The sequence below is a fragment of the Oncorhynchus clarkii genome, chromosome 8, assembly GCF_045791955.1.
Source record: "Oncorhynchus clarkii lewisi isolate Uvic-CL-2024 chromosome 8, UVic_Ocla_1.0, whole genome shotgun sequence".
Taxonomy (NCBI): Eukaryota; Metazoa; Chordata; class Actinopteri; order Salmoniformes; family Salmonidae; genus Oncorhynchus; species Oncorhynchus clarkii.
Window position 1 is genome coordinate 3691334 of NC_092154.1, and position 16846 is coordinate 3708179.

The following is a 16846-nucleotide window of genomic DNA, read 5'->3' on the forward strand; positions in this document are numbered from 1 at the left end:
ATAAGCATGATATGGCTTTGTAAAGGTCTCTTGACAAGTTAAGGGTATCATAGACATGATATGGCTTTGTAAAGGTCTCTCGACAAGTTAAGGGTATCATAGAACACTCATATAATTATGATATGGCTTTGCAAAGGTCTCTCGACAAGTTAAGGGTATCATAGAACACTCATATAATTATGATATGGCTTTGTAAAGGCCTCTCGACAAGTTAACAGGTATCATAGACACTCATATAATTATGATATGGCTTTGTAAAGGTCTCTCGACAAGTTAAAGGTGTATTGTGAGTGGAATAGTAGCTATCGTTGAATCATATTAACTTTGGTTTTAACCCGTAATAATGCTAGGGTCAGGGGTCAGGGGTCAGGGGTCAGGGGTTAGGTTTTAAACACTGTCGCTCGATAGGCCGGCGGTACAAAAACAAAAAACAAAACAAAAACATCTTTGTCGAAATAAAGCAAATAAATTAAATCAGCTTGTTTTTTTTATATTCAAATATTAAAAACGTAGAATGATTAAAAACACAGCCCCATTATTATTCATTTATAGGCACATCATTTTTCTCCCTGCTTTATAATACAACATTCAATACCACAAACTACCCACAGGATCCACATTAATAACAAAACCATTCATCGGTCGCGTCGTGCCATTGTTATGAACGTTCTCAAGCCGCCATAGTGGTGATATGCCCAGTCTGGGCGGAGGCTAATTACTGTTTCATCTAAATGACACTATAGCGCCTGGAAATACGATGACATTGCTAAAAGTAGTCAAATATTTAGTAGGAAAAAAACAACTTTGTCAGCATTATCATGTCATCAAATTTACTTAGTTAGCAAAGTTTGTAAAAAAAAAAAATAGCTAGCAAATTCTAACGTTAGCTAGCGGCTGCCATCAATCTTAGCTAGCTAGCTAACGTTATACAGCATCTAAAGTCAATCTGGTGGCCTGCCATCAATCTTAGCTAGCTAGCTAACGTTATACAGCATCTAAAGTCAATCTGGTGGCCTGCCATCAATCTTAGCTAGCTAGCTAACGTTATACAGCATCTAAAGTCAATCTGGTGGCCTGCCATCAATCTTAGCTAGCTAGCTAACGTTATACAGCCTCTAAAGTCAATCTGGTGGCCTGCCATCAATCTTAGCTAGCTAGCTAACGTTATACTGCATCTAAAGTCAATCTGGCGACATCAACATGATGACAAAAGGTTTTCCTACTAATGTAATGCCTCCTTCTGAATGGCATTGTGCTTCCAAGCCGACTGTAATACACTTTTGATTCAATCTTCACCATTGACGATGTATTGAGTAGAACGCTCAGTCAGGCGTCAGATCAGAAGTTCAAAACAATATGGTGACAAAACAACCCATGAATACAAGATAATAGAAATAGAAATAAACAAATTAAAGTCTTTGGTCTTTGAATCCAACGAGTGTCTCTGTCTGTCTGTCTGTCTGTCTGTCTGTCTGTCTGTCTGTCTGTCTGTCTGTCTGTCTGTGTATATATATTACATGACCAAGGTCCTAGCAGAGTAAGAAGTGATGTATTTATGCTCTAAAGCCAAGACCTTGTCCTCCACCTTCCCACAAGCCACTTGGTCCTCCACCTTCCCACAAGCCACTTGGTCCCAAGTGTTGAGCTGCTGAGAGAAAGGTTTTGCATGACATTATTGCCACACACACACACACACACACACACACACACACACACACACACACACACACACACACACACACACACACACACACACACACACACACACACACACACACACACACACACACACACACACATACACACACACTCTCTCTCTCTCTCTCTCTCTCTCTCTCTCTCTCTCTCTCACTCTCACTCTCACTCTCTCTCTCACACACACACAGTCTTGTATAACTAAACCTAAACCTAACCCTAGCTCCTAACCCTAAACCCCCTAGAAACAGACTAACAAAATGTCCCCAGTTGGTCAAATTTGTGTTTGTTTACTATTCTACTTAAAAACAAACGACTGATCCCAACAAATATAGTTAAACACATCCACACACACACACCCACACGCACGCACACGCACAAACCTGTAGTGGGCTGCCCAGAGACCGACGGGGGAGGTGGTAGGGTTTGTGTCCGTCTTCATTCAGTGCAGAAGTAGTCAGCAGATCCTAGAGAGAGAGGGAGAGAGAGGGAGAAAGAGAGAGAGAGAGATAGAGAGAGAGAGAGAGAGAGAGAGAGAGAGAGAGAGAGAGAGAGAGGGAGAGAGAGAGTCAGAGAGACTATCCAAGGCTTGAGGTCATCTGCCTTTGGCCTAAAGAGCAGAAACCCAGACTTCACCAAAGAAATCGGTAATACAGACATTGTCATCCTGCAAGAAACCTGGTATAGAGGAGACGGACCCACTGGTTGCCCTCTAGGTTACAGAGAGCTGGTAGTCCCATCCACCAAACTACCAGGTGTGAAACAGGGAAGGGACTCAGGGGGTATGCTAATTTGATATAGAGCAGACCTAACTCACTCCATTAAATTAATCAAAACAGGAACATTCTACATTTGGCTAGAAATTCAAAAGGAAATTATCCTAACAGAGAAGAATGTCCTCCTGTGTGCTACCTATATCCCCCCACTAGAATCCCCATACTTTAATGAAGACAGCTTCTCCATCCTGGAGGGGGAAATCAATCATTTCCAGGCCCAGGGACATGCACTAGTCTGTGGCGACCTAAATGCCAGAACCGGACAAGAACCTGACACCCTCAGCACACAGGGGGACAAACACCTGCCTGGAGGAAACACCATTCCCTCCCCCATATGCCCCCCTAGGCACAACTATGACAACACAACCAACAAAAACGGGTCACAACTCCTTCAGCTCTGTCGCACGCTGGGTATGTACATAGTCAATGGTAGGCTTCGAGGGGACTCCTATGGTAGGTACACCCATAGCTCATCTCTTGGCATTAGTACTGTAGACTACATTATCACTGACCTCAACCCAGAGTCTCTCAGAGCGTTCACAGTCAGCCCACTGACACCCCTATCAGACCACTGCAATATCACAGTCTACTTAAACAGAGCAATACTCAATCATGAGGCATCAAAGCCAAAGGAACTGAGTAACATTAAGAAATGCTATAGATGGAAGGAATGCAGTTTGGAAACCTACCAAAAAGCAATGAGGCAACAACAAATTCAATCCCTTTTAGACAATTTCCTGGGTAAAACGTGAAGGTGTAAACTTGGCAGTAGAAAATCTTAACAGTATATTTGACCTCTCAGCTTCCCTATCAAATCTAAAAATCTCAAATAGAAAACCGAAGAAAATTAACAATAATGACAAATGGTTTGATGAAGAATGCAAAAATCTAAGAAAGAAATTGAGAAACCTGTCCAACCAAAAACAGAGACCCGGAAAACCTGAGTCTACGCCTTCACTATGGTGAATCACTAAAACAATACAGAAATACACTACGGAAAAAGGAACAGCATGTCAGAAATCAGCTCAATGTAATTGAAGAATCCATAGACTCTAACCACTTCTGGGAAAGTTGGAAAACACTAAACAAACAACAACACAAATAATTATCTATCCAAAATTGAGATGTATGGGTAAACCACTTCTCCAATCTTTTTGGCTCTATAACAAAGAATAAAGAGCAAAAACATATACATGATCAAATACAGATCTTAGAATCAACTATTAAAGACTACCAGAACCCACTGCATTCTCCAATTACATTGAATGAGTTCCAGGACAAAATAAAAAACCTCCAACCCAAAAAGGCCTGTGGTGTTGATGGTATCCTCAATGAAATGATCAAATATACAGACAACACATTCCAATTGGCTATACTAAAACTCTTTAACATCATCCTTAGCTCTGGCATCTTCCCCAATATTTGGAACCAAGGACTGATGAGCCCAATCCACAAAAGTGGAGACAAATTTGACCCCAATAACTACCATGGAATATGTGTCAACAGTAACCTTGGGAAAATCCTCTGCATTATTATTAACAGCAGACTCGTACATTTCCTCAATGAAAACAATGTACTGAGCAAATGTCAAATTGGCTTTTTACCAAATTACCGTACAACAGACCATGTATTCACCCTGCACACCCTAATTGACAACCAAACAAACCAAAACAAAGGCAAAGTCTTCTCATGCTTTGTTGATTTCAAAAAAGCCTTCGACTCAATTTGGCATGAGGGTCTGCTATACAAACTGATGGAAAGTGGTGTTGGGGGTAAAACATACGACATTATAAAATCCATGTACACAAACAACAAGTGTGTGGTTAAAGACAGGGATGCAGCTTAAGCCCCACCCTCTTCAACATATATATCAACGAATTGGCGAGGGCACTAGAAAAGCCTGCAGCACCCGGCCTCACCCTACTAGAATCCGAAGTCAAATGTCTGCTGTTTGCTGATGATCTGGTGCTTCTGTCACCAACCAAGGAGGGCCTACAGCAGCACCTAGATCTTATGCACAGATTCTGTCAGACCTGGGCCCTAACAGTAAATCTCAGTGAGACCAAAATAATGGTGTTCCAAAAAAGGTCCAGTCACCAGGACCACAAATACAAATTCCATCTAGACACTGTTGCCCTAGAGCACACAAAAAACTATACATACCTTGGCCTAAACATCAGCGCCACAGGTAACTTCCACAAAGCTGTGAACGATCTGAGAGACAAGGCAAGAAGGGCATTCTATGCCATCAAAAGGAACATAAATTTCAACATACCAATTAGGATTTGGCTAAAAATACTTGAATCAGTCATAGAGCCCATTGCCCTTTATGGTTGTGAGGTCTGGGGTCCGCTCACCAACCAAGACTTCACAAAATGGGACAAACACCAAATTGAGACTCTGCACACAGAATTCTGCAAAAATATCCTCTGTGTACACCGTAGAACACCAAATAATGCATGCAGAGCAGAATTAGGCCGATACCCACTAATTATCAAAATCCAGAAAAGAGCCGTTAAATTCTACAACCACTTAAAAGGAAGCGATTCCCAAACCTTCCACAACAAAGCCATCACCTAGAGAGAGATGAACCTGGAGAAGAGTCCCCTAAGCAAGCTGGTCCTGGGGCTCTGTTCACAAACACAAACACACCCTACAGAGCCCCAGGACAGCAGCACAATTAGACCCAACCAAATCATGAGAAAACAAAAAGATAATTACTTGACACATTGGAAAGAATTAACAAAAAAACGGAGCAAACTAGAATGCTTTTTGGCCCTACACAGAGAGTACACAGCGGCAGAATACCTGACCACTGTGACTGACCCAAAATTAAGGAAAGCTTTGACTATGTACAGACTCCGTGAGCATAGCCTTGCTATTGAGAAAGGCCGCCGTAGGCAGACATGGCTCTCAAGAGAAGACAGGCTATGTGCTCACTGCCCACAAAATGAGGTGGAAACTGAGTTGCACTTCCTAACCTCCTGCCCAATGTATGACCATATTAGAGAGACATATTTCCCTCAGATTACACAGATCCACAAAGAATTCGAAAACAAATCCAATTTTGATAAACTCCCATATCTACTGGGTGAAATTCCACAGTGTGCCATCACAGCAGCAACATTTGTGACCTGTTGCCACGAGAAAAGGGCAACCAGTGAAGAACACACACCATTGTAAATACAACCCATATCTATGCTTATTTATTTTATCTTGTGTCCTTTACCATTTGTATATTGTTAAAACACTGTATATATATAATATGACATTTGTAATGTCTTTATTGTTTTGAAACTTCTGTATGTGTAATGTTTACTGTTAATTTTTATTGTTTATTTCACTTTATATATTCACCTTATATATTATCTACCTCACTTGCTTTGGCAATGTTAACACATGTTTCCCATGCCAATAAAGCCCTTGAATTGAATTGAATTGAATTGAGAGAGAGAGAGAGAGAGAGAGAGAGAGAGAGAGAGAGAGAGAGAGAGGGAGAAAGAGAGAGATAGAGAGAGAGAGGGAGATAGAGAGAGAGAGAGAGAGAGAGAGAGAGAAAGAGAGAGAGAGAGAGAGAGAGAGAGAGAGGGAGAAAGAGAGAGAGAGAGAGACAGAGACAGAGACAGAGAGAGAGAGATGCTATACAAATGGGTACACAAACAACAAGTGCGGGTTAAAATGATCAAAGAACACACACATTTATTTCCACAGGGCCGTGGCAGAGATGAACTCAACGTCTTCAACATACGGAACCAGTCAACAGTTTGGACACACCTACTCATTCAAGAGTTGTTCTTTATTTTTTTTTACTATTTTCTACATTGTAGAATAATAGTGAAGACATCAAAACACACACTTCTGCCCTCAGGGCATGGGACTCCATGTTGACTCCAAGGTGACCCATAGTTGTGTCAAGTTGGCTAGATATCCTTTGGGTGGTGGACAATTCTTGATACACAGGGGAAACTGTTGAGCGTGAAAAAACCCGCCAGCGATGCAGTTCTTGAGACTCAAACTGGTGCGCCTGGCACCTACTACACAGTTCAAAGACACTGACATTTTGTCTTGCCCATTCACCCTCTAAAGGGCCCACACACACAATCCATGTCTCAATTGTCTCAAGACCTAAAAATCCTTCTTTAACCCGTCTCCTCCCCTTCATCTACATTGAAGTGGATTTAACAAGTGACATCAATAAGGGATCATATCTTTCACCTGGATTCACCTGGTCAGTCTGTGTCATGGAAAAAGCAGGTGTTCCTAATGTTTTGTCCACTCAGTGTGTACAACCATTATTCATCCTGGTAAGAGAGGCAGAGGGCTGCGGCGTGTCAAGGGTTAATCTTGAGACTAGGGGCAGTATTTTGATGTTTGGATGAAAAACGTGCCCAAATGAAACTGCCTATTTCTCTTTCTCTTATATGCATATAATTGGCAGATTAAGATAGAAAACACTCTAAAGTTTCCAAAACTGTCAAAATATTGTCTGTGAGTATAACAGAACTGATATTGCAGGTGAAAACCTGAGGAAAATCCAACCAGGAAGTGCTGTTATCCTGAAACCTCTCTGTTCCATTGCATGCCTTCCCTCCATTTAAAGGGATATCAACCAGATTCCTTTCCCTATGGCTTCCACATGGTGTGAACAGTCTTTAGACATAGTTTCAGGCTTTTATTCTGAAAAACGAGCGAGAAAGATCACATCGCGTCAGTGGATAGCTGTGTGTCCCCAGAGTTTTGCACGAGCAGCTTGGAGCAGACCTTTTTTCTCTCTCTCCTATTGAAAAAGCTACCGTCCGTCCGGTTGAAATATTATCGATTATTCATTGTAAAAATAACCTGAGGATTGATTATAAAAAAACTTTTGACATATTTCTACGAACTTTACGGATACTATTTGGAATTTTCTTCTGCCCGTCGTGACCTGCTCGAGCCTGTGGATTACTGAATAAAATGTGCCAACGAAATGGAGGTTTTTGGATATAAAAATAATCTTTATGGAACAAAACAAACATTTATTGTGTAACTGGGAGTCTCGTGAGTGCAAACATCCGAAGATCATCAAAAGTAAGCGGTTTGTTTTATTGCTTTTTCTGACTTTCGTGACCAATCTACTTTGCTGCTAGCTGTTTGTAATGTTTTGTCTGCTGAGAGAGATGTCCTCACATAAACCCTTGGTTTGCTTTCACTGTAAAAAAAAAATGAAATCTGACACGCCAGGTGGATTAACAAGCTAAGCTGTGTTTTGGTATATAGTACTTGTGATTTCATGAAAATAAAATATTTTTAGTAATTTAATTTGAATTTGGCGCTCTGCAATTCAGCGGATGTTGACGAAAATGATCCCGCTAAAGGGATGGGTGCGCAAAGAGGTTTTAAGGAGTTGAAAGGTGAAAGGTTAAAAGGGTTAAGAGATGACAGGTGTGTAGTCCTGTAGCAACGGCATAGGATCGATTCCCACCTACTGTTCTACCTTCTATATCTTTAGCTGTACCCCTCAAACTCAACTCTGGACCTCCAAGACAGTTTCACTGCGTTTTTTTCAGGGACTGATTTAGACCTGGGACACCAGGTGGGTGATTCCCCTCTAATCAGGGACTGGTTTAGACCTGGGACGCCAGGTGGGTGATTCCCCTCTAATCAGGGACTGATTTAGACCATCGACACCAGGTGGGTGATTCCCCTCTAATCGGGGACTGATTTAGACCTGGGACACCATCAGGTGGGTGATTCCCCTCTAATCAGGGACTGATTTAGACCTAGGACACCAGGTGGGACATTCTCCTCTAATCAGGGACTGATTTAGACCTGGGACACCAGGTGGGTGATTCCCCTCTAATCAGGGACTGATTTAGACATGGGACACCAGGTGGGTGATTCCCCTCTAATCAGGGACTGATTTAGACCTGGGACACCAGGTGGGTGATTCCCCTCTAATCAGGGACTGGGACACCAGGTGGGTGATTCCCCTCTAATCAGGGATTGATTTAGACCTGGGACACCAGGTGGGTGATTCCCCTCTAATCAGGGACTGATTTAGACCTGGGACACCTGGTGGGTGATTCCCCTCTAATCAGGGACTGATTTAGACCTGGGACACCAGGTGGGTGATTCCCCTCTAATCAGGGACTGATTTAGACCTGGGACACCAGGTGGGTGATTCCCCTCTAATCAGGGACTGATTTAGACCTGGGACACCAGGTGGGTGATTCCCCCTCTAATCAGGGAATGATTTAGAACCGGGACACCAGGTGGGACATTCTCCTCTGATCAGGGACTGATTTAGACCTGGGACACCAGGTGGGTGATTCCCCTCTAATCAGGGACTGATTTAGACCTGGGACACCTGGTGGGTGATTCCCCTCTAATCAGGGACTGATTTAGACCTGGGACACCAGGTGGGTGATTCCCCTCTAATCAGGGACTGATTTAGACCTGGGACACCAGGTGGGTGATTCCCCTCTAATCAGGGTCTGATTTAGGTGCAATGCATTATCAGGTAGAACAGAGAAGCACCAGGCTCTGGACCTCATAGGGGTTGAATACCCCTGCACTTCATATTCATTATAAAACATCATTATAAAAAAAGAGTAGACTGGAGGAGGAGGAAGAGGAGGAAGAGGAGGAGAACATGTGACATACAGGTACTTCCTGTGCGGGGCCGGAGGGGGAGAAGAGCTGCGTGTGGATGTCTGGTCCTTCCCACTGTAGATAGGGAGACTCCACCTGGAACACAACCACACCTGGTCAGAACCACAGAATATAACCACAGGGTCAGAGCACAACCACATGTAGATATTGATGTAAAGTACCTCTTGTTTGATCTTCTTTAAGGATGGCTGTTGGTCTGGGGAGACCCCGGTTGGCTGTTGGCCCCCGACTGAGACAACACACTCCATAGGTTCCTGTTTTATACACTCTACCATGGAAGACCTGAACGCGGTCAGAGAACGAGGAGACAACTCCAGAAGGGAACGACGGATAGTAGGAGTCGTGAACCTGAGAGAGAGAGAGACAGAGAGAGAGAGAGAGAGAGACAAGAGAGAGAGACAAGAGAGAGAGAGAGAGAGAGAGACGAGAGAGAGAGAGAGAGAGAGAGAGACAAGAGAGAGAGAGAGAGAGAGAGACAAGAGAGAGAGAGTGACAAGAGAGAGAGAGAGAGAGAGAGAGAGACAAGAGAGAGAGAGAGAGAGAGAAACAGGAGAGAGAGGGGAGACAGAGAGAGCGAGAGAGAGACAGGGGAGAGAGAGAGAGACAGGGGAGAGAGAGAGAGAGAGAGAGAGAGAGAGAGAGAAAGAGAGACAGGGGAGAGAGAGAGACAGGGGAGAGAGAGAGAGAGAGACAGGGGAGAGAGAGAAAGAGAGAGAGAGACAGGGGAGAGAGAGAAAGAGAGAGAGAGACAGGGGAGAGAGAGAGGCAGGGGAGAGAGAGAGAGAGAGAGAGAGAGAGAGAGAGAGAGAGACAGAGCGCAGGTGAGATTTACATCATTGACATGGAGATGTGTGATTAATCACTACTGTTACACAACGTGCTGATAATAAGAAGAGTACAACAAAAGATGCGTACATGCCGTTCTCTTTCTGCGGTCGGGGTGGAGCTGTGGCCACCAGGGGTTTCTGGGAGCTCATTGGTAAGCTGTGGCTGTCTGATTGGTTGAAAAGCTGCAGAAGAAAAACGGGATAGCGATCAATACCGCTTTGGGTATTGATTAACACATTACAGTATGAACAGGATCACAGTTACATCTAAAACAACATGGAGGAAAGAGTGGCTAGGGCAGTGTTTCTCCAACACTACAACAACATGGAGGAAAGAGTGGCTAGGGCAGTGTTTCTCCAACACAACAACAACATGGAGGAAATAGTGGCTAGGGCAGTGTTTCTCCAACACTACAACAACATGGAGGAAAGAGTGGCTAGGGCAGTGTTTCTCCAACACAACAACAACATGGAGGAAATAGTGGCTAGGGCAGTGTTTCTCCAACACTACAACAACATGGAGGAAAGAGTGGCCAGGGCAGTGTTTCTCCAACACTACAATAACATGGAGGAAAGAGTGGCTAGGGCAGTGTTTCTCCAACACAACAACAACATGGAGGAAATAGTGGCTAGGGCACTGTTTCTCCAACACTACAACAACATGGAGGAAAGAGTGGCTAGGGTAGTGTTTCTCCAACACTACAACAACATGGAGGAAAGAGTGGCTAGGGCAGTGTTTCTCCAACACAACAACAACATGGAGGAAAGAGTGGCTAGGGCAGTGTTTCTCCAACACTACAACAACATGGAGGAAAGAGTGGCCAGGGCAGTGTTTCTCCAACACTACAACAACATGGAGGAAAGAGTGACTTGCCAGTGTTTGCCCTCTCAGTGTTTGCCCTCTCAGTGTTTGCCCTCTCAGTGTATAACGTCATAAAATCTGCTGTCTCGGCCACTGCCTGTCACCAAGGGAGTACCCCAAGGCTCAATCCTAGGCCCCACCAAAACAAAGGTCATGTGGTTTGGTCAGAAGAATGCCCCTGTCCCCACAGGTGTGATTACTACCTCTAAGGGTTTAGAGCCTGAGGGCCTGAGGGCTGAGAGCCTGACCTCATACAAGTACTTGGGAGTATGGCTAGACGGTACACTGTCCTTCTCTCAGCACATATCAAAGCTGTAGGCTAAAGTTAAATATAGACTTGGTTTCCTCTATTGTAATCAATCCTTTTTCACCCCAGCTGCCAAACTATCTCTGACTCAGATGACCATCCTACCCATGCTAGATTACGGAGACATAATTTATAGATCGGCAGGTCAGGGTGCTCTCGTGCGGCTAGATGTTCTTTACCATTCGGCCATCAGATTTGCCACCAATGCTCCTTATAGGACACATCACTGCACTCTATACTCCTCTGTAAACTGGTCATCTCTGAATACCCGTCGCAAGACCCACTGGTTGATGCTTATTTATAAAACCCTCTTAGGCCTTACTCCCCCCTATCTGAGATATCTACTGCAGCCCTCATCCTCCACATACAACACCCGTTCTGCCAGTCACATTCTGTTAAAGGTCCCCAAAGCACACACATCCCTGGGTCGCTCCTCTTTTCAGTTTGTTGCAGCTAGAGACTGGAACGAGCTGCAACAAACACTCAAACTAGTCCGCTTTATCTCCCTCTTCATTCAAAGACGCAGTCATGGACACTCTTACTGACAGTTGTGGCTGCTTTGTGTGATGTATTGTTGTCTCTACCTTCTTGCCTTTTGTGCTGTTGTCTGTGCCCAATAATGTTTGTACCATGTTTTGTGCTGCTACCATGTTGTTGTCATGTTGTGTTGCTACCATGTTGTTGTCATGTTGTGTTGTTACCACGTTGTTGTCATGTTGTGTTGCTACCATGTTGTGTTGCTACCACGTTGTTGTCATGTTGTGTTGCTACCATGTTGTGTTGCTACCATGTTGTGCTGCTACCACGTTGTTGTCATGTTGTGTTGCTACCATGTTGTGCTGCTACCATGTTGTGCTGCTACCACATTGTTGTCATGTTGTGTTGCTACCATCATCAAACTTTTCTGAGTCAAAATGCCGAGACCAGTCAGATACTTATTTTTCAACATGACATAAAAAACGTAAACCTGCATATTGGCTTTGCTTGAATTGCCCAGTGTTGTTCTTCCCAGACCATTTAAAAATTATCATTCTAAATGTTAGGTATATGATCACACTGGTAATGGTAATGCCCAGCTGAGAGAGCATAACATTTGAGAGAGAGAGAGAGAGAGAGAGAGAGAGAGAGAGAGAGAGAGAGAGAGAGAGACAGCGAGATAGAGAGACAGAGAGAGACACAGAAATACAGAGAGAGCAAGAGAAAGAGACAGAGACAGAGAGACGCGTGGAGCAGACGAAACCGGCCAATGAAACCGCACGGTTGTCAGTCCCTGAGCCCTGATTGGGCAAGCCCTTGTCCGTTCTGGACAAGCTTCTATCAGAGAGCTGGCTGGTGCTGAGCTCACCCAATGAGGAGCGCCTCTGAGGAGGGACAAGAGCGACAGAGCAGTTTAAGACTAGCTTCAGATGTAGTCTAGGTTACAGTAGCAGTAGAATCTCTTGGATGAGAGAAGTCTTGGGCCAAGGCCATCTTGCAAACATATCGTCTTATATTGTCTTATAGTAACATTGACTCACAGGTTTGATGAATAACTATTAAGCATTAATAAGAATGATTGAGTTATTAACTCCCTCCTTTACAGTAAAGTTTTCTATCTATGTATCTATGTCGTATTCAAATACATCTGCCCTCCGTCAACACACACACACACACACACACACACACACACACACACACACACACACACACACACACACACACACAGACACACACACACACAAACACACACACGCACGCACACACGCACGCACGCGCGCGCACACACACACACACACACACACACACACACACACACACAGACACACACACACAGACACACACACACACAGACACACACACACACACACACACACACTGACAGACACACACACACACACACACACACACACACATCTGTCTTACCGAGTCGATGACTGACTCCATGAACTCCGGGAGGTTGGAGAGGGCGTGGATGTCATGGTGAATGTTGCTGTTGTTGTTGTTGTTGCTGTTGTTGTTATTGTTGTTGCTAACGCTGTGTGAGGTGCTCTCTATAGAGAGGCATGGAGCAGTGGCCTGGTAGTGATGACCTCGGCTCTCTGAACTGGAACGACCCCCCCAGCTGGAGAAAGGAATGATCTGAAAGAGAGAGAGAGATATTAATGTTTACTGTTCATTTCTGATTGTTCCATGTTCCTTCACTTGTTTACAACTTATAGTTCTGATTCCAAAAAAAGTCCTGGTATTGTATTGAATTGAAAGATTCAAAAATCAGAAACTTTCTGTCCAAAAACAATGCAGAAAAGCTCATCCATGCTTTTGTCACTTCCAGGTTAGACTACTGCAATGCTCTACTTTCCGGCTACCCGGATAAAGCACTAAATAAACTTCAGTTAGTGCTAAATACGGCTGCTAGAATCCTGACTAGAACCAAAAAATTTGATCATATTACTCCAGTGCTAGCCTCTCTACACTGGCTTCCTGTCAAAGCAAGGGCTGATTTCAAGGTTTTACTGCTAACCTACAAAGCATTACATGGGCTTGCTCCTACCTATCTCTCTGATTTGGTCCTGCCGTACATACCTACACGTACGCTACGGTCACAAGACGCAGGCCTCCTAATTGTCCCTAGAATTTTTAAGCAAACAGCTGGAGGCAGGGCTTTCTCCTATAGAGCTCCATTTTTATGGAACGGTCTGCCTACCCATGTCAGAGACGCAAACTCGGTCTCAACCTTTAAGTCTCTACTGAAGACTCATCTCTTCAGTGGGTCATATGATTGAGTGTAGTCTGGCCCAGGAGTGGAAGGGTGAACGGAAAGGCTCTGGAGCAACGAACCGCCCTTGCTGTCTCTGCCTGGCCGGTTCCCCTCTTTCCACTGGGATTCTCTGCCTCTAGCCCTATTACAGGGGCTGAGTCACTGGCTTTACTGGGGCTCTCTCATGCCGTCCCTGGAGGGGGTGCGTCACCTGAGTGGGTTGAGTCACTGATGTGGTCATCCTGTCTGGGTTGGCGCCCCCCCCCCCTTGGGTTGTGCCGTGGCGGAGGTCTTTGTGGGCTATACTCAGCCTTGTCTCAGGATGGTAAGTTGGTGGTTGAAGATATCCCTCTAGTGTTGTGGGGGCTGTGCTCTGGCAAAGTGGGTGGGGTTATATCCTTCCTGTTTGGCCCTGTCCGGGGGTGTCCTCGGATGGGGCCACAGTGTCTCCTGACCCCTCCTGTCTCAGCCTCCAGTATTTATGCTGCAGTAGTTTATGTGTCGGGGGGCTAGGGTCAGTTTGTTATATCTGGAGTACTTCTCCTGTCCTATTCGGTGTCCTGTGTGAATCTAAGTGTGCGTTCTCTAATTCTCTCCTTCTCTCTTTCTCTCTCTCGGAGGACCTGAGCCCTAGGACCATGCCCCAGGACTACCTGACATGATGACTCCTTGCTGTCCCCAGTCCACCTGGCTGTGCTGCTGCTCCAGTTTCAACTGACCTGAGCCATAGGACCATGCCCCAGGAATACCTGACATGATGACTCCTTGCTGTCCCCAGTCCACCTGACTGTGCTGCTGCTCCAGTTTCAACTATTCTGCCTTATTATTATTCAACCATGCTGGTCATTTATGAACATTTGAACATCTTGACCATGTTTTGTTATAATCTCCACCCGGCACAGCCAGAAGAGGACTGGCCACCCCACATAGCCTGGTTCCTCTCTAGGTTTCTTCCTAGGTTTTGGCCTTTCTAGGGAGTTTTTCCTAGCCACCGTGCTTCTACACCTGCATTGCTTGCTGTTTGGGGTTTTAGGCTGGGTTTCTGTACAGCACTTTGAGATATCAGCTGATGTACGAAGGGCTATATAAATAAATTTGATTTGATTTGATTTGAAAGAGAGAGAAAGAGAAAGAGTGAGAAAGAGAGAGAGAGAGAAAGACAGAGAGAGACCAGCGAGACACCCTCCCAGACCTGCAGGACCCGCCCCTGGACCTACACATAGAGGACCCACGCCAAGAGGAATTACACCCAGACACATCCACACCCCCACCCCAACCAATCAACACCCCCCCACGTCAACCATGCCCACACCCCATTTAGGCCCCCTCAGATCAGACCTATGCCACTCCTGCCCACCCCATGCACCACACCCCTGCAAAGAGGGCCTCAACATGGAAGCCACACATACGCCCAGGTAGTGAGCGGGCAAACAGTCCCAACCCCCACTCTCACACTCGCCCAAGCCAATGGCATGTACCAGATGCTCAGCAGGCTCTGCTCACACTTACTGGCCTGAGGCCAAACCACGACCAACAATATTGGACACTCTATGGAACAAAAAGCCTTCACTATATCATCCTGGAATATCCAAGGCCTGAGATCATCTGCCTTTGGCCTAAAGAGCAGGAACCCGGACTTCACCAAAGAAATCGGTAATACAGACATTGTCATCCTGCAAGAAACCTGGTATAGAGGAGACGGACCCACTGGTTGCCCTCTAGGTTACAGAGAGCTGGTAGTCCCATCCATCACACTACCAGGTGTGAAACAGGGAAGGGACTGGGTATGCTAATTTGGTATAGAGCAGATCTAACCCACTCCATTAAATTAATCAAAACAGGAACATTCTACATTTGGCTAGAAATTCTAAAGGAAATTATCCTAACAGAGAAAAATGTCCTCCTGTGTGCTACCTATATCCCCCCACTAGAATCCCCATATTTTAATGAAGACAGCTTCTCCATCCTGGAGAGGGAAATCAATAATTTCCAGGCCCAGGGACATGTACTAGTCTGTGGCGACCTAAATGCCAGAACCGGACAAGAACCTGACACCCTCAGCACACAGGGGGACAAACACCTGCCTGGAGGTGACAGCATTCCCTCCCACATATGCCCCCCTAGGCACAACTATGACAACATAACCAACAAAAACGGGTCACAACTCCTGCAGCTCTGTCGCACGCTGGGTATGTACATAGTCAACGGTAGGCTTCGAGGGGACTCCTATGGTAGGTACACCCATAGCTCATCTCTTGGCAGTAGTACTGTAGACTACTTTATCACTGACCTCAACCCAGAGTCTCTCAGAGCATTCACAGTCAGCCCACTGACACCCCTATCAGACCACAGCAAAATCACAGTCTACTTAAACAGAGCAATACTCAATCATGAGGCATCAAAGCCAAAGGAACTGAGTAACATTAAGAAATGCTATAGATGGAAGGAATGCAGTTTGGAAACCTACCAAAAACAATTAGGCAACAACAAATTCAATCCCTTTTAGACAATTTCCTGGGTAAAACGTTCCGCTGTAATAGTGAAGGTGTAAACTTGGCAGTAGAAAATCTTAACAGTATATTTGACCTCTCAGCTTCCCTATCAAATCTAAAAATCTCAAATAGAAAACCGAAGAAAATTAACAACAATGACAAATGGTTTGATGAAGAATGCAAAAATCTAAGAAAGAAATTGAGAAACCTGTCCAACCAAAAACCTAGAGACCTGGAAAACCTGAGTCTACGCCTTCACAATGGTGAATCACTAAAACAATACAGAAATACACTACGGAAAAAGAAGGAACAGCATGTCAGAAATCAGCTCAATGCAATTGAAGAATCCATAGACTCTTACCACTTCTGGGAAAGTTGGAAAACACTAAACAAACAACAAAACTGAGATGTATGGGTAAACCACTTCTCCAATCTTTTTGGCTCTATAACAAAGAATAAAGAGCAAAAACATATACATGATCAAATACAGATCTTAGAA

The 16846-nt window shown here is 44.7% G+C and overlaps 1 protein-coding gene across 2 annotated transcripts in view; it reads right to left on the reverse strand.

The window, feature by feature from the left end:
• Positions 1-1181: 1181 nt before the first annotated feature.
• The window catches only part of LOC139415466 (transcriptional activator Myb-like), a 64621-nt gene continuing 48956 nt past the window's right edge, over positions 1182-16846 (reverse strand). The window contains exons 9-14 of one of the 2 annotated variants that reach the window (XM_071163560.1): positions 13021-13236; positions 10038-10132; positions 9284-9470; positions 9114-9197; positions 2079-2162; positions 1182-1645 (exon numbers count right to left, since the gene is read on the reverse strand). In XM_071163560.1, the coding sequence (XP_071019661.1) occupies positions 1514-1645; positions 2079-2162; positions 9114-9197; positions 9284-9470; positions 10038-10132; positions 13021-13236 (798 nt within the window). In that variant the 3' untranslated portion in view covers positions 1182-1513. Of the gene's footprint in view, positions 1649-2078; positions 2163-9113; positions 9198-9283; positions 9471-10037; positions 10133-13020; positions 13237-16846 lie in introns of both variants that reach the window. The other variant, XM_071163559.1, reaches the window with a different exon arrangement.